General features: G+C 41.6%; 1 protein-coding gene across 2 annotated transcripts in view; it reads left to right on the top strand.

Moving 5' to 3' along the window:
• The window catches only part of LOC137634811 (arginine--tRNA ligase, cytoplasmic-like), a 77,168-nt gene that overhangs the window by 18,731 nt on the left and 42,787 nt on the right, over positions 1-15,650 (top strand). For both annotated transcript variants that reach the window (XM_068367360.1, XM_068367362.1), the window contains exon 3: positions 13,309-13,515. In XM_068367360.1, coding sequence (XP_068223461.1) covers positions 13,309-13,515 — 207 coding nt within the window. The remainder of the gene's footprint in view (positions 1-13,308; positions 13,516-15,650) is intronic.

Below are 15,650 nucleotides of genomic sequence, written 5' to 3'. Positions count from 1 at the left end.
CAACCGAAAATATGCCTCAACTATATATGTCTTTTCCTCAGTAGTCCATGGCATCTTGATGGTCGAATTTTGTAGACTTTTAGAACATTAATTTTTCTTGATAAATCCAAAAAAAAAAAAAGGAATTGATTATTTATTTCAAAAGTTATTCAAGTTTAGGTGATAACCTTTTTTTTTGTGTCACCCTGTATATCTATGCAATTCCCCTTATATTCATATTGCTTCATACTCTCAAAGCTAACTTGTATCAACGCTACCCCGTAAAATATAAAAATTTCCTGTTTACTTACGTTCAAGAGACTTATGCCTCTCACCCAACAATGCGACATCTGGTGACTAATGGAAACCACCTCTGTTGGTAAACCCACACCCCCTTGTCTCTAATCTACTCCTAGTTGGTAACTTCTACAGTTGTACCTGCTTGGTCTAGATGGAAAATTCTTGTAGTATAGTTTTTGAGATGTCTCTTGGATTTGTTTGTAATTACTGTGTAGATTGTTTAAGGGAATTATATCTGGGCAAAAGTGATCCTCATTTCGTTCTCTCTTTGTTTTATAACGTGGATAGTATTGTGATTTGGATACAGTCACCCATCTCTGATTGCAGACTTTGTCATCGCTGTTTAAGTCTTTGCGTACCTTGGAGGCATAAATTCGGTTAGGATTCCCACACTGTGCGCCTTTCATTTTCTCTGCTTCTCCTTTCATTTCACCTATCCAATTATACTGTATTTTTCAATATTAATCTTACCCGATAATCATGTAGCTGTCAACTCTGTTGCCGACAGAAATCTACGGTCGGGATACGCCAGCGATCGCTATACAGGTGGGGGTGAACACCACAGCGCCATCTGTGGTCAGGTACTCCAGTACTTCTTGTCAACACCACCACAATTATTCCTCTGTCGTGCCTCCGGCTAGACCTACATGGATACGCTGTTGATTCTGGAGTTATTGCTCACGATTTGGTGATGTATTTGCTCTAGAGTTTAGCCTTCGCTATTCAGGAAGCTATATCATTAGCTTAGCAAGTTTTTGGAATTAATTTGATTTAATTTTTTATTTAATTTTGGTACGAAGAGAGTATGAACTCTCTTTCACTTTTAAATGGCCGACCCTTCCCTTAGACGGAAGTGTTGGTGTCGAAGAGAGTATAGACTCTCTTAATTTTGCTTAACAAAGTTATAGATTTATTTTATATCTCTCCGCCTTTTATAGGCCTCTTTGATTAACTTCCTTTTATTATAAACTTATTAAAATTAATTTTTATATTTGTTTATATTCGACCTTTCCTAATAGTAGGCGGTCTTTTCTTGGAACCGAAGTTAATTAACATTGAGCCCGTCATTTCGTTTTTACCTGTTAACATATTATGCTATTTTAATGTTTTTGAAAGAATTTCTTTGATAGTCTTGTCCTGTTTTCAAAGTTGAACTAACGTTTTGTTTTGTCTCTGCAGTTGACGTTCAGAACGTTCAACTTGCGCTCTATCGTTACGATAGAGAGAGAGTCTATCACGGTGTCACGTTGCAGTAAGAGTAAACCGATTCTAGCGTTTTGTTCATTCTTTCTTAGCTTAAATGGTTTTAATTCTAATAAAGGAACTTTTTATTTGGGAAATCTTTCAGTTTTTTTCCTTTAACAATAATATGTTTTAACGATATATATAATTGGGCTCTTCTCTCAGGTGCTAAGTCAAGAGAGAGAGAGAGAGAGATAGAGACGGAGGGAGAGAGAGGAGGATAAACGTTTCGTTCAAGCGGGTAACGTTGTTATCGTTTTTGCTCTTCTCCCTAGTCTCTTTAGGGGAAGAAGGTAAACGTTTCTAGAGTTTTATTCTTGTTCTCAGGCTTTATGCGGTGAGAGATTTTAAACGTTGTTTATTTGATCTAGTGTTTAGTCTTTTCCAGCCACTGAATTATTTATCTTTCATTATGTTTTTCTGTTACATTGTAATACTGTTTTCGCAATTACTAACTTTTAATGAAGGATAGAATTGCGTGTTTCAGGTACAAACCACTTAAAGTTTCGAGTTCAGTAAAATAAGTGCAAACAGAAAATCAAAAGTGATAAAGTGATAAGCGCAAAGTGTTACAATGTTGCGTTTGAGGGTTCGTCTGTTCGTGCCAGTTGTTCGCCTAGTCTGGGACCTCTTACAAGCTCCCAAGCCCAGGGGAGAAGTAATGTCGAAGGACTTATGGGTTCAGCAGGCCTTGATTGACGAACAGACGTTTCCCTCCGTGGTTTCGGGTGTTACCAACTCACGTAGCCGACGTGATCACCCCACCCACACAAAGACGAGAGAGCCCTTTTATTCCTCGTCTGCGGAAGAGGTTTCTCGCAGAAACCATGGACCAAATCTTGCAGCTTTTAAGTGCAAGTCGGTCCCTTCCGCGCAAGTCCAACTCCTAGGTGGTGCCATTAGCACTGGGTCAGTTCGGACTTGCTGCAGTACGACAACTGCACACCTCCCAGAGAGGCAAGGTGGTATCGCAACAGACAGTAACTCCGTCTGTTGCCGCACCAGCTGTTTTAGACCCTCAGTTTCAACGGACAGTAGCTCCGTTTGTTGTTGTCTTTCTTAAACTCTAGTGGTCTATGCTGCTGACAATGCAGTCTCAGCTTGCGGTGTTGATGCAGGAGTTTCAGGCAGAGAAGGTTAGCACACCTCCTCCTGCGAGCGCTCATGAGGCAGCCGCCTCAACTCCACCTCTGCGCAGTCCACCCTGCCAGACGTATGATGTTGAGGTTCCTCAACCTACCTCCACGCGTGAGCTGCCGCATTGGGAGTTGCCAGATACCAGCGCTGTGCAGCAACATCCACTTTCCTTGAGGCAGGAGCCTCTTGCTATGCGGCAACCTCCTCAACACTTGAGGCAGGAGCCTTATGCTTTGCAGCTACCTCCTCTACCCTTGAGGCAGGAGCTTCATGTGTTGCGACAACCTCCTCCATCCTCGAGGCAGCAACCTCTTGCGTTGCGGCAACCTCCACCATCCTTGAGGCAGCAACCTCAACTCTTGCGGCAGCCACCTCCACTCTTGAGGCAAGAACCTCAACTCTTGAGGCAAGAGCCTCAACTCTTGAGGAACCTCATGCTATGAGGCAGCCGCCTCAGCGCATGCAGCAACCGCATTCTTCACAGCATGAGCCTCTCTCTGCGCAGCTACCTCCTCAACCCTTGAGGCAGACGCAACTCTTGAGGCAGGAACCTCACAGGAGCCTCATGCTATGCGGTATCCTCCTCAAACCATGAGGCAGGAGCCTCATGCTATGCGGCATCCTCCTCAACCCATGAGGCAGGAGCCTCATGCTATGCGACATCCTCCTCTACCCATGAGGCAGCCTCATGCTATGCGGCATCCTCCTCAACCCATGAGGCAGGAGCCTCATGCTATGCGGCATCCTCCTCAACCCATGAGGCAGGAGTCTCATGCTATGAGGAGCCTCATGCTATGCGGCATCCTCCTCAAACCATGAGGCAGGAGCCTCATGCTATGCGGCAACCGCCTCAACCCATGAGGCAGGAGCCTCATACTATGCGGCATCCTCCTCAACGCATGCGGCATAAGCCTCATCCCTTGCAGCTTGAGCCTCATCCCATGCAGCATGAGCCTCATCCCATGCAGCATAAGCCGCACGCCATGCAACATGCTCTGCTTACCTTACAGCATGCTGTACATACAGCATGCTCTGCATACAGCATGCTCTGCATACCTTACCGCATGCTTCTCAGTCACACATCTTTGGTTGTTGCCAACTCACTAGACTGTCAAGCAATTTCATAACGTTGCCTTCTAGTCTGCTGCTTTTGCACCAGTGAAACCCTCACTGAGAGAACTTAGCTTTTCTCGGATATGGTTCCTGTAGATGAGAAAGTGCTATTCTCCCTCCTTCTGATTTTCCCTTGAGGACTCTGTCATTTGGAGAGGAGCCTTTAGCTGCTTAGCCTCCTATGGACTTTTATTTAAGCATAGCATGCTTCCAGGGAGGGTAATGGTTCCACTTCAGTCGCTAACCCCGTCTGTTACCACACCTGCTCCCATAGACCTTGAGCTGTGTTGCAAGACATGCAGTCCAAGCTTAGTCCTTGTTAGAGGATTTTTTGTTTACGGAGTCAGTGTGTCACTGGGAAGACGTTCAACAACCAGCAGAAGTGACTTGTTGTGACGCAGTGCGGCAACCTCAGCAACCCGATAAGGAGTTGTATGTACGACCCAGACAGTCTAGACAGCTTCGGGTTGTCACTGTACTTCCTCGCTTCCCCATGGTTGACAGTTCACAGACTGTGCAGCAGTACCATGATCTTGTGTCCGGCTCCGTCAGACGACTAGCTTTTAAGAGCTCCCACAAGTCGTCGCTGTCTGGAGATTCTCAGATGGACTATGGATCTGACCAAGGAACTGGGCCTCCTGGTCAATTTTGAGGAGTCCCAGCTCGTCCCATCCCAGACCATTGTCTACCTGGGTATGGATCTTCAGAGTCGAGCTTTTCGGGCTTTTCCGTCGGCCCCAAAGATATACTAAGCCCTAGATTGCATCCAGAGCATGCTGAGAAGGAACCGATGCTCAGTCAGGTAGTGGATGAGTCTAACAGGGACACTTTCATCGCTGGCCCTGTTCATCGAGTTAGGGAGACCCCACCTCCCCCCCTTCAGTATCATCTAGCGGCTCACTGGATAAAGGACATGACGCTAGAGACGATCTCAGTTCCTGTTTCCGAAGAGAGGAGGTCTACTCTCACGTGGTGAAAGAACAGCTTTCTTCTCAAGGAAGTCTACCTTTGGCTGTTCAGAAACCCGACCGCCGTCTCTTCTCTGACGCATCAGACACGGGCTGGGGTGCGACTTTGGACAGACAGGAATGCTCGGGAACATGGAATCAGGAGCTAAGGACACTTCACATCTATTGCAAGGAGCTGTTGGCGGTTCATCTGGCCTTGATAAACTTCAAGTCCCTCCAGCTTAACAAGGTGGTGGAGGTGGACTCTGACAACACCACAGCCTTGGCTTACATCTCCAAGCAGGGAGGGACTCATTCGTGGAAGTTGTTCTAGATCGCAAGGGACCTCCTCATCTGGTTAAAAGATCGAAAGCTCACGCTGGTAACGAGGTTCATTCAGGGCGATATGAATGTCATGGCAGATCGCCTTAGCCGGAAGGGTCAGGTCATCCCCACAGAGTGGACCCTTCACAAGAATGTTTGCAGCAGACTTTGGGCCCTGTGGGGTCAGCCAACCATAGATCTGTTCGCTACCTCGATAACCTAGAGGCTCCCGTTGTATTGTTCTCCGATTCCAGACCCAGCAGCAGTTCACGTGGATGCTTTTCTGCTGGATTGGTCCCATCTCGACCTGTATGCATTCCCGCCGTTCAAGATTGTCAACAGGGTACTTCAGAAGTTCGCCTCTCGCAAAGGGACACGGCTGACGTTGGTTGGCTCCGCTCTGGCCCGCGAGAGAATGGTTCATAGAGGTACTGCAATGGCTGGTCGACATTCCCAGGACTCTTCCTCTAGGAGTGGACCTTCTACGTCTACCTCACGTAAAGAAGGTACATCCAAACCTCCACGCTCTTCGTCTGACTGCCTTCAGACTTTCGAAAGACTCTCAAGAGCTAGGGGCTTTTCGAAGGAGGCAGCCAGAGCGATTGCCAGAGCAAGGAGGACATCCACTCTCAGAGTCTATCAGTCTAAAGGGGAAGTCTTCCGAAGCTGGTACAAGGCCAATGCAGTTTCCTCATCCAGTACCACTGTAACCCAGATTGCTGACTTCCTGTTACATCTAAGGAACGTAAGATCCCTTTCAGCTCCTACGATTAAGGGTTACAGAAGTATGTTGGCAGCGGTTTTCCGCCACAGAGGCTTGGATCTTTCCACCAACAAAGATCTACAGGACCTCCTTAGGTCTTTTAAGACCTCAAAGGAACGTCGGTTGTCCACTCCAGGCTGGAATCTAGACGTGGTCCTAAGGTTCCTTATGTCATCAAGATTTGAACCTCTCCAATCAGCCTCTTTTAAGGACCTCACATTAAAATCTCTTTTCCTCGTGTGCTTGACAACAGCTAAAAGAGTAAGTGAGATCCACGCCTTCAGCAGGAACATAGTTTTCACATCTGAAACGGCTACATGTTCCTTGCAGCTCGGTTTTTTTGCTAAAACGAGCTTCCTTCACGTCCTTGGCCTAAGTCGTTCGAGATCCCAAGCCTGTCCAACTTGGTGGGGGACGAACTGGAGAGAGTACTTTGCCCAGTTAGAGCTCTTAGGTACTATCTAAAAAGGTCATAACCTTTACGAGGACAATCAGAAGCCTTATGGTGTGCTATCAAGAAGCCTTCTCTTCCAAGGTCTAAGAACTCAGTTTCTTACCTATTCAGGCTCCTGATTAGGGAAGCACATTCTCATCTGAAGGAAGAAGACCTTGCTTTGCTGAAGGTAAGGACACATGAAGTGAGAGCTGTGGCTACTTCAGTGGCCCTCAAACAGAACCGTTCTCTGCAGAGTGTTATGGATGCAACCTATTGGAGAAGCAAGTCAGTGTTCGCATCATTCTATCTCAAAGATGTCCAGTCTCTTTACGAGAACTGCTACACCCTGGGACCATTCGTAGCAACGAATGCAGTAGTAGGCGGGGGCTCAGCCACTACATTCCCATAATCCCATAACCTTTTTAACCTTTCTCTTGAATACTTTTTATGGGTTGTACGGTCGGCTAAGAAGCCTTCCACATCCTTGTTGATTTGGCGGGTGGTCAATTCTTTCTTGAGAAGCGCCGAGGTTAAAGGTTGTGATGAGGTCCTTTAGTATGGGTTGCAGCCCTTTATACTTCAGCACCTAAGAGTCGTTCAGCATCCTAAGAGGACCGCTACGCTCAGTAAGAAAGACGTACTTAATAAAGGCAGAGTAATGGTTCAAGTCGTCTTCCTTACCAGGTACTTATTTATTTTATGTTATTTTTGAATATCTAATAAAATAAAATACGGGATACTTAGCTTCTTTGTTAACATGTATGCTGGTCTCCACCCACCACGCTGGGTGTGAATCAGCTACATGATTATCGGGTAAGATTAATATTGAAAAATGTTATTTTCATTAGTAAAATAAATTTTTGAATATACTTACCCGATAATCATGATTTAATTGACCCACCCTTCCTCCCCATAGAGAACCAGTGGACCGAGGAAAAAATTGAGGTGGTGTTGACAAGAAGTACTGGAGTACCTGACCACAGATGGCGCTGTGGTGTTCACCCCCACCTGTATAGCGATCGCTGGCGTATCCCGACCGTAGATTTCTGTCGGCAACAGAGTTGACAGCTACATGATTATCGGGTAAGTATATTCAAAAATTTATTTTACTAATGAAAATAACATATTACTGTTGTAATAACATAATACTGTCCAGTACATTATAGCATTAATAATGACATGATAATTATACAAAGGGGAAGAAAGATAACGAGAGGATCTCTTTGCCATAGCAATAGAACTGTTAGAAGAATATCGCTTAGTTTTCTTTTGCTCTTCTTACCGAACTCCTGCCACTGGGTGAGAACAACTTGTAACCCAGGGTACTACTGTGCATAAGTAATGAAAAGGATTTACAATATAAACACAGTAGGGAGAAATTAGTTATACTGTAACATTAGTTGTAACTGTTTTGTATTGAGGCACCAGACTAGAGGTGTGGCTTGTGTAATTAGGAATATTTTTGTTAGGACAGTACAGTATTTGAATTTCTTATCTTTTTCGACCATGACCCACTTTCATCAGTGTTGGAGTAATCAATATGAATATCAGGGAATGTCAATAGAAATAAATTAAATTTTAATAGAATTTATTTCTATATTCACCTGTTGTTCATATGAGTGCCCACGCTCCTCCCCACTGACTGATGAAGTAAAAAGGATGGGGTTTTAGTTTCAACTTCAAGACAGTAGACAAGGTGGTTGTGACCTTGTCGCATAGGGGTTGGTGCCATTAGTTACCAGATGTCACATTGGTGGGCAAGGAGCGTAAATCTCTCGAAGGGAAAAAAACGAAAATGTTTTGTCGTATGGGGTAGCGTCGGTATACTGTTTAGGAGAACAAGGCAATATGAATATCAGGTGAGTATAGAAATAAATTTTTTTATTAAAATTCTCCTTTTTCTAATGCTATACTAAATGCAAACCTTTTTTTATATTCATAAAGCACTTAAGCTTTAATGCTGGTTCAAGGAGAAGTAAACCATGTGTTAGCTAGAACTAATAAACCCATAGTTAGCCAAATATTGTTCTTTCCAATTTTGTTTTTTCTTTGTTTGGAAGTAATGTACGTAAGAAAGTACTTATGTTCATGTTCATCACATGCTTGCTTTTTTTACCATTTGATTATTTTCCTATTGATTTTTCTGTATACTGTATATGTGTTGTTCCTATATGGATACAAACCTTTGTCCTTTAATATGAGTACGATTTCAGCGCATCTGGAACTCAGCTGTTGAAATTTATAACAAGATGTCGGTACTGTAGTTACTGACGGGTAGTTGGGGAAGCCCTGCCCCCTTGCCAGCTCACGCAGGAGCCACTATGACTTTAGCTGCTGAAAAGTAGATGTACGCTTGGTCAAATAACTTGGCTTATTAATCCTTTTTCTTAATTTTCTATTTAATTGAAGTGTACCTGTTATGGAGAAACCATGTGTGAGGTACGTTCTTGGCCTGGAATTCTCGGAAACCGTGGGACTTTCTTAAGAACGCTCAATGTGGATTCCCATTCTTTGTTTTGCTTGTAGGGGACATGACTGTATGCAGTCCTCCTATTGTGAGGAGTGTAGGGAGTGTTGGTTGTTCTTCCAGTGGTAGGAGTTCGGTAAGAAGAGCAAAAGAAAACTAAGCGATATTCTTCTAACAGTTCTATTGCTACGGCAAAGAAATCCTCTCGTTATCTTCCTTCCCCTCTGGGAACTCAAGCTTACAACCCTTCTCTGTTACCTTCCTTGGAGAATATGAAGAGGGAAGACAATGATAATCTAACCCTCGTGCAAGCTCATTATGAGACGGTGATTTTGGCTTTCCTGAGAGGAGCAGATATTTCTTCTGCTCTTGGCAAATCTAATAAAACGGTTTTAGGTGACACTATGAGCAACGACGGCCTAAAGACATTTTGGCTGTCTTTAGGACAAGAAGGTATTCCTTATAGAGAGAGAGACTTACAAGCCTTAGTACTATCCAAGCTCTATCCTCATCTGTGTGTGAGCACATACTCCCCCTTTAAATGTGCACACTTGCAATTAATGCACATTTCTTTGTTAGATCTTATACCTCAGTCCACATGTGTGCTCATGATTTTGATCAAATCTCTCCTAGAAAGCAGTCGACTTGTATCGCCTGCCCCTCTGTGCTTACGTGCTACCTGGAAGTAAAACAGTCATCGGTTCATGTGTGCCCTCTACTGAGAGAGCACTATCTTATTTGCGATCAAGAAGATTTTCTGGTGCACTAACACACTCATCAAGTTGAGTATTCTGTTCACTGCTGATCTACTCTGACAGTGCACTAGCCTATAAGAATGCGCTTCACTGAGCATTCCAAGACCCTTTCCTTGGTAATTTTGAGATCACCCCTTGGTGCTCAAAAGACAGACAAGGACTTAGAGATAGAACTTATGTGCTCTTCTTGTCATGCTCTAGCACAATCATCTTTACATGCGCAAGACTTGAATACGTAGGGCCTCAAACTAAAGATATTCCAGTTAAAATCCAACACATCGATAACGATAAACAGTGATCTCTCACTGAATTGCGGTACAACAATTGCTTCCTCAGTACACTGCGGGTTTATAAATATATTACCTGTAAATCTATATTGCAGACTTCTCTTTACGACGTCGGTTTCTGAGGGCAGATAAGTTTTTTATTTTTCATATTTTAATTTTTTGTTAAAAATAGTAATATTCACTTAGCACTTGCGATCTTGTAAATTGTTGAGCCCCCAAATTTTCCCCTATAAAAAGTTATTTTATCATGTATCTCCTGTATCATGCAAGTTCGTCGATTGAGACCAGATTGTAATAAACTAACACTTTTCTCCACCTTTTTATTCCAACTTCATGTTCAACTAGTTAAAAAGCAAAAGACAATGATAAAAGCTGTTTTGTTGTGAACAACCAATTTAGATAACCGCTGTTTTGCTTGTATTTCAACTTGCTTACTGTAGTAAACAATTAACTGTATTGTGGTTGGTACATTATACCTTTTTTGGTTTTTGAAAAGGTAAACCAAATTGCACAAAAACAACTTAAAATTTGGAAGAAAAATGCAATATTTTTCTAAGCTTCATAATCAAGCACCGCAGAGATAAAGACTATTAAAATTATCGTGCATCAGCAACAGGGATAAAACAACTCTAAATTTCAGTATACCATTAATGTTGACTAAATAATATATGAAAAATATTTTTACTCAAATCTACTCATTCTTATATGGTAAAATAAAAATGATAGTTCAAGTAATAATACTGTTTTAGCAAGAGAAAAGAATAATAATTTAGTAGTTTGCTTTAATCAGCTGATTTGGAAAGCATAGACAAGATCAGGAGCTAACCAGAAACTCTCCTTTAGGAATATTTCTCACTTGAGATACTTAAGGATACCTCATAGAGATTTTCACAGGTAGAGGCAATTAATGATGGAATCAACCATCTAATGAGTGTTATCATCAGGAAACAAAATCTCCACTTTGTTCTTCTTTGGATAGTCTTGAAACCCAAAGGAAGAATACCAAGATACCAAGGGATCTGTCATCTCAAGACAATAATCCTTCAAGATTAACCCTGGATGGGAGTTCCTCTGGAGACCAGGTAGATGACCATCACTAATGGGTAGATAAAAAGACTCATTATTCCAGAGATCGTCTCGAAGCAATGGCGGGAGCCCTTCAGAGGTGCAAGCTTCCACCTTGTCACTCAATGCAGACACAGGAGCGAAGGGAACCTCGAGGTCTACATAGAGGAGCAGAGACGACAACGACAAGCTGGAATATCAACTGGGCAAGGTTCTAGGACTCGAAATAAGTACTAGAATCTAAAACTTTGGAGAAGAATCAGCTGCACCAAAAGGTGAAAATTCAGATACAATCTCAGTTACTCCAGATACGGGCTCTGCTGTAGCGGGTGCAGAAGAAACAGAAACTAACTCATCACAAGTTGACTCTTCACAGAGTAAATGCAGATGGTAGTACATCTGCTGAAACCAGTCTCTTAATAAATAAATTCACAGCAGATCCCATGCAAAGTTGTAAACAAATGGGAAAACCAGTAAGTAATGTGTTGGTTCATCCTCCTGAACAGGAAGATGAGAATGAAGAAAATGCAGGAAGATTCCGAATGTAATTACAGTAGGTATCTCCCTTTCAAGCCTTATGTTCCTTTATTGCTGAAAAATAACCTAATAACAGAATTAAGGTAAATTTTGATACTTATTCTTCCAAGTCTTCTGCTTGGACAGCTACAGCTCAGACTATTTATACCCCTATTCTTCCAAGTCTTCTGCTTGGACAGCTACAGCTCAGACTATTTATACCCCTATTCTTCCAAGTCTTCTGCTTGGACAGCTACAGCTCAGACTATTTATACCCCTATTCTTCCAAGTCTTCTGCTTGGACAGCTACAGCTCAGACTATTTATACCCCTCAGTTCTTCCATTTCGTTGTGGATAGAATCGATGAATTTTTAAGTCAAATATAATGAAAGGCTGGTATTTCTGGTTCTTGTTTAGTGTTGAAGCCTTCTATACCTCATAAACATTCTGACTTGTAATAAGATTAATTAGTTACCTAATCTAGTTCTAGCTTAGTATTTAATTTCCTGTCTTGAACCAATCATTTGTGCTCATAAACAAAAACCTTTAAATGCAGGGTTTGTAAGCTGGTTTACCAAAGAAATGCTGTTTGTGGATAATAATTACGAAGTGTTCTTTACAGATTCTGTGATATTACTTATTTGTAGTTTTATAAAAGATAAATTCACAGGCCATCAAAATTTTAATTTGATTAGATAAAACTTTCAGATGGGGCTTCCAAAGTTGTATCATCCTTTGTGTGTTTTACGGTTAATAGAAGAGAAAAAATATGTACCTTTATTGTGGAGATAGTTTCTAAGGTGCAAAAACATTAATTAATTTCTTCCCATTTTTGGGGGGTTCTGCTTTGGACGTAGACAGGATTGACAAAGTAATTGTTCAAGTGGACTCTGATGCTTTGAGGTCTTTTTCTAGGAGTACCCAAGTTTCAGCATTTTAAGTCAACAGCGTCAATATCCTCAGAACTAACTGTCGTAAGCAAAACTACAGGAATACTAAGAATGCAATTGTCCTAATTGAAATGAGAACTAATTGAAACCAACCAATTGATTGTGTAAGTGCACACTCCAGATTTCACGGAGCCTATAGTTTTGAAAGCTGCCGACAACCACATTTTGGGAATACTTATTCCAGTGTACCTAGATATGCTCCTTAAATACAAAGAAGGTGCTGAAAGTGTTTTTCTCCAAGCTCTTTTGTGCTGTCTCATCAGCATCAGCTTCAACATACTGAGTAATAGGTTGCCCTCACTTGAGGGGATGACTCAGAATTACGTAAATCTTTAATTGACTTTATTCTCAGTTACATTCCACCACACAGGAGTGTCGCATCAGTAATTTTTGTGAAACATGAAAAAAACTTTTTTCTCTTTTTATTCCTGATTTATGTCCACTGTGCTACAGTATTTATGTCCTCTATGCTATTTGGGGTACTCTACATATTAATATTATTATTATTATTAAATTTTTTTTTTTTTTTTTTTTTTTTTTTTTTTTTTTTTTTTTTGTACAGTGCAACTTAATCTTGTTCAAAGATCAACTTACATCTTGTTTAGTCATAATGAAGATGTACTTTTTCAATATTTAACTTAGCCGGTGATTATATAGCTAATTTATAATCACCGGGTAAGTATATTCAAAAATTTATTTTATTATCAAAATAACATTTTTCAATATTTAACTTAGCCGGTGATTATAAATTAGCTATATAATCACCGGGTAAGTATATTCAAAAATTTATTTTATTATCAAAATAACATAATTGTGATTTGGGGTTGCTATTCCTAATTGTTGAAGATACTTTATTTGAATAAAATTTCTAAAACATTGAAATAGGTGATGAATGAGAAGAATGATAGAAATAAGTTATCCATAAATTTTTCACTGGTATTGTTATTGTGCACGAATGTTTGTTTTTAACCATTGATTTACGTGAGCTAATTACATTGTCTGTATAATTATTTCTCCAATTTTGCAGAATATAGAATCATTAGGAGGTGATACTAGTAGTTGTACATCGAATGTAGATTTTTCACATCACATGTGCAACATACTGGGCCATCTAGAAGAGGTCTTCACTTCTGCAATATTAAAAGTGTTCCCTGACGTTAAAAATCCTGTAGTTCAGATCCAAGTATCTAAACACGCAGATTACCAGTGTAATGCTGCTTTGGCCCTAGCAAAAGTAAGTAGATAAGTTATTGTCTTCTGGGAAAGGTTCTGACTGATTTTATTGATTTTTTCTTAAACTGGAAATATTTATAATTATTTAGAGGAAATATTTTTTCAATATTAAACTTACCCGATAATCATGTAGCTGTCAACTCCGTTGCCCGACAGAATTCTATGGAGGGATACGCCAGCTATCACAATACTAGAAGGGGGTGTATTTACCAGCGCCACCTGTGGCCAGGTACTCAAGTACTTCTTGTTGACACCTCCTCAATTATTCCTCTGTCGTGCTTCCGGCAAGACGTTCTGGGATACGCTTATGTTCTTGGAGTATTTTCACGACTTTGGTGAAGTATTTCTCTTTGATTTCGGCTGTCGCTGTACTGGAAACTTCTATATTAGCTTAGTTAGCTTTTGGAATTAATTTGATTAATTATGGTGACGAAGAGAGTATGAACTCTCGTTCACCTTTCAATGGCCGACCCTTCCCTTAGACGGAAGTGTTGGTGTCTAAGAGAGTATAGACTCTCTTTCTTAATTTTGCTTAACAAAAGTTATAGATTTATTTTATATCTCTCCGCCTCTTATAGGCCTCTTCGATTAACTTCCTTTTATTATAAACTTATTAAAATTAATTTTTATATTTGTTTATATTCGACCTTCCTAATAGTAGGCGGTCTTTTCTTGGTACCGAAGTTAATTAACATTGAGCCCGTCATTTCGGTTTTACCTGTTAACATATTATGCTATTTCCGCCACAGAGTTTGAAAGAATTTCTTTGATAGTCTCGTACTGTTTTCAAAGTTGAACTAACGTTTTGTTTTGTCTCTGCAGTTGTTGACGTTCAGAACGTTCAACTTGCACTCTATCGTTACGATAGAGAAAGAATGTTCACGGTTTCACGTTGCAGTAAGAGTAACCGTGTCTAGCGTTTTGTTCATTCTTTCTTAACTTAATGGTTTTGATCCTAATAAAGGAACTTTTCATTTTGGGAAATATTTCAGTTTTTTCCTTTAACAATAATATGTTTTAACGATATATATGATTGGGCTCTTCTCTCAGGTTCTAAGTCAAGAGAGAGAGAGAGAGAGATGGAGACGGAGGGAGAAAGAGGAGGATAAACGTTTCATTCAAGCCTGCCAGGCGTACGAGTAACGTCGTTATCGTTTTTGCTCTTCTCCCTAGTCTCTTTAGGGGAAGAAACTAAACGTTTCTAGAGTGATCTAGTGTTTAGTCTCTTTCCAGCCACTGAATTATCTTTCATTAGATTTTTCTGTTACATTGTAATTCTGTTTTCGCAATTACTAACTTTTGAGAAAGGATAGAATTGCGTTTTTCAGGTACAAACCACTTAAAGTTTCGAGTTCAGTGAAATAAGTGCAAACAGAAATCAAAGTGATAAGTGATTAGCGCAAAGTATGTCAGTGTTGTACGTGAGGGTACTTCTGTGCGCGCCAGTCGTCCTCCCAGTCCGGGACCTCTTGCAAGCTCCCAAGCCCAGGGGAGAAGCAATGTCGAAGGGCATAAGGGTTCAGCAGGCCTTGATCGGCGCACAGAAGTATCCTCGGTGGTTGTGGGCGTGTCTTACCGAGACCGTCACTCCCACCCGCAGACGATTGAGCCCTTATTTTGCTCGTCTGCAGAAGAGATTTAGTGGAGAAAATAAAGGCAGAGTAACGCTGGTCTCAGGTCTCAAGACCTCTTAAACGTAAAGTCCAGACCTATGCCAGACGTACGAAGTTAAAGTTCAACAACCCGGATGCAGTCATTGGGTTAGCTCTGACTCTCCTCAGTCATCAGTTGAATGCACTCCGCCTAAGAGGAGTAAGGTTCTGCCGCAACAGATCTCTGCTGTTAAGGCTTTACCTCAGCAGACCTTAGTGTCTGCCGACCCCAAGTTGACTCTACTGCAGTCCATGCAGTCACAACTTTCGGTCTTGATGCGTTAGTGTCGGGCTGAGAGTGTTGCGCCTCCGCCTCCGCCTACACTCCCTCCGCCTACGCTCGCTCCGCCTGATCGCAGTACCACCTGCCAGGCGTACGATGTTGTGGACTCTACTACAGTCCATGCAAGCACAGCTTTCGGACTTGATGCGTGAGTGTCGGGCTGAGAGTGTTGCGCCTCCGCCTCCGCCTACACTCCCTCCG

Source organism: Palaemon carinicauda, chromosome 45 (assembly GCF_036898095.1).
Source record: "Palaemon carinicauda isolate YSFRI2023 chromosome 45, ASM3689809v2, whole genome shotgun sequence".
NCBI classification, from domain to species: Eukaryota; Metazoa; Arthropoda; class Malacostraca; order Decapoda; family Palaemonidae; genus Palaemon; species Palaemon carinicauda.
The sequence above is the reverse complement of the archived record's forward strand: the minus strand, read 5'-3'. Positions and strand labels throughout refer to the sequence as shown.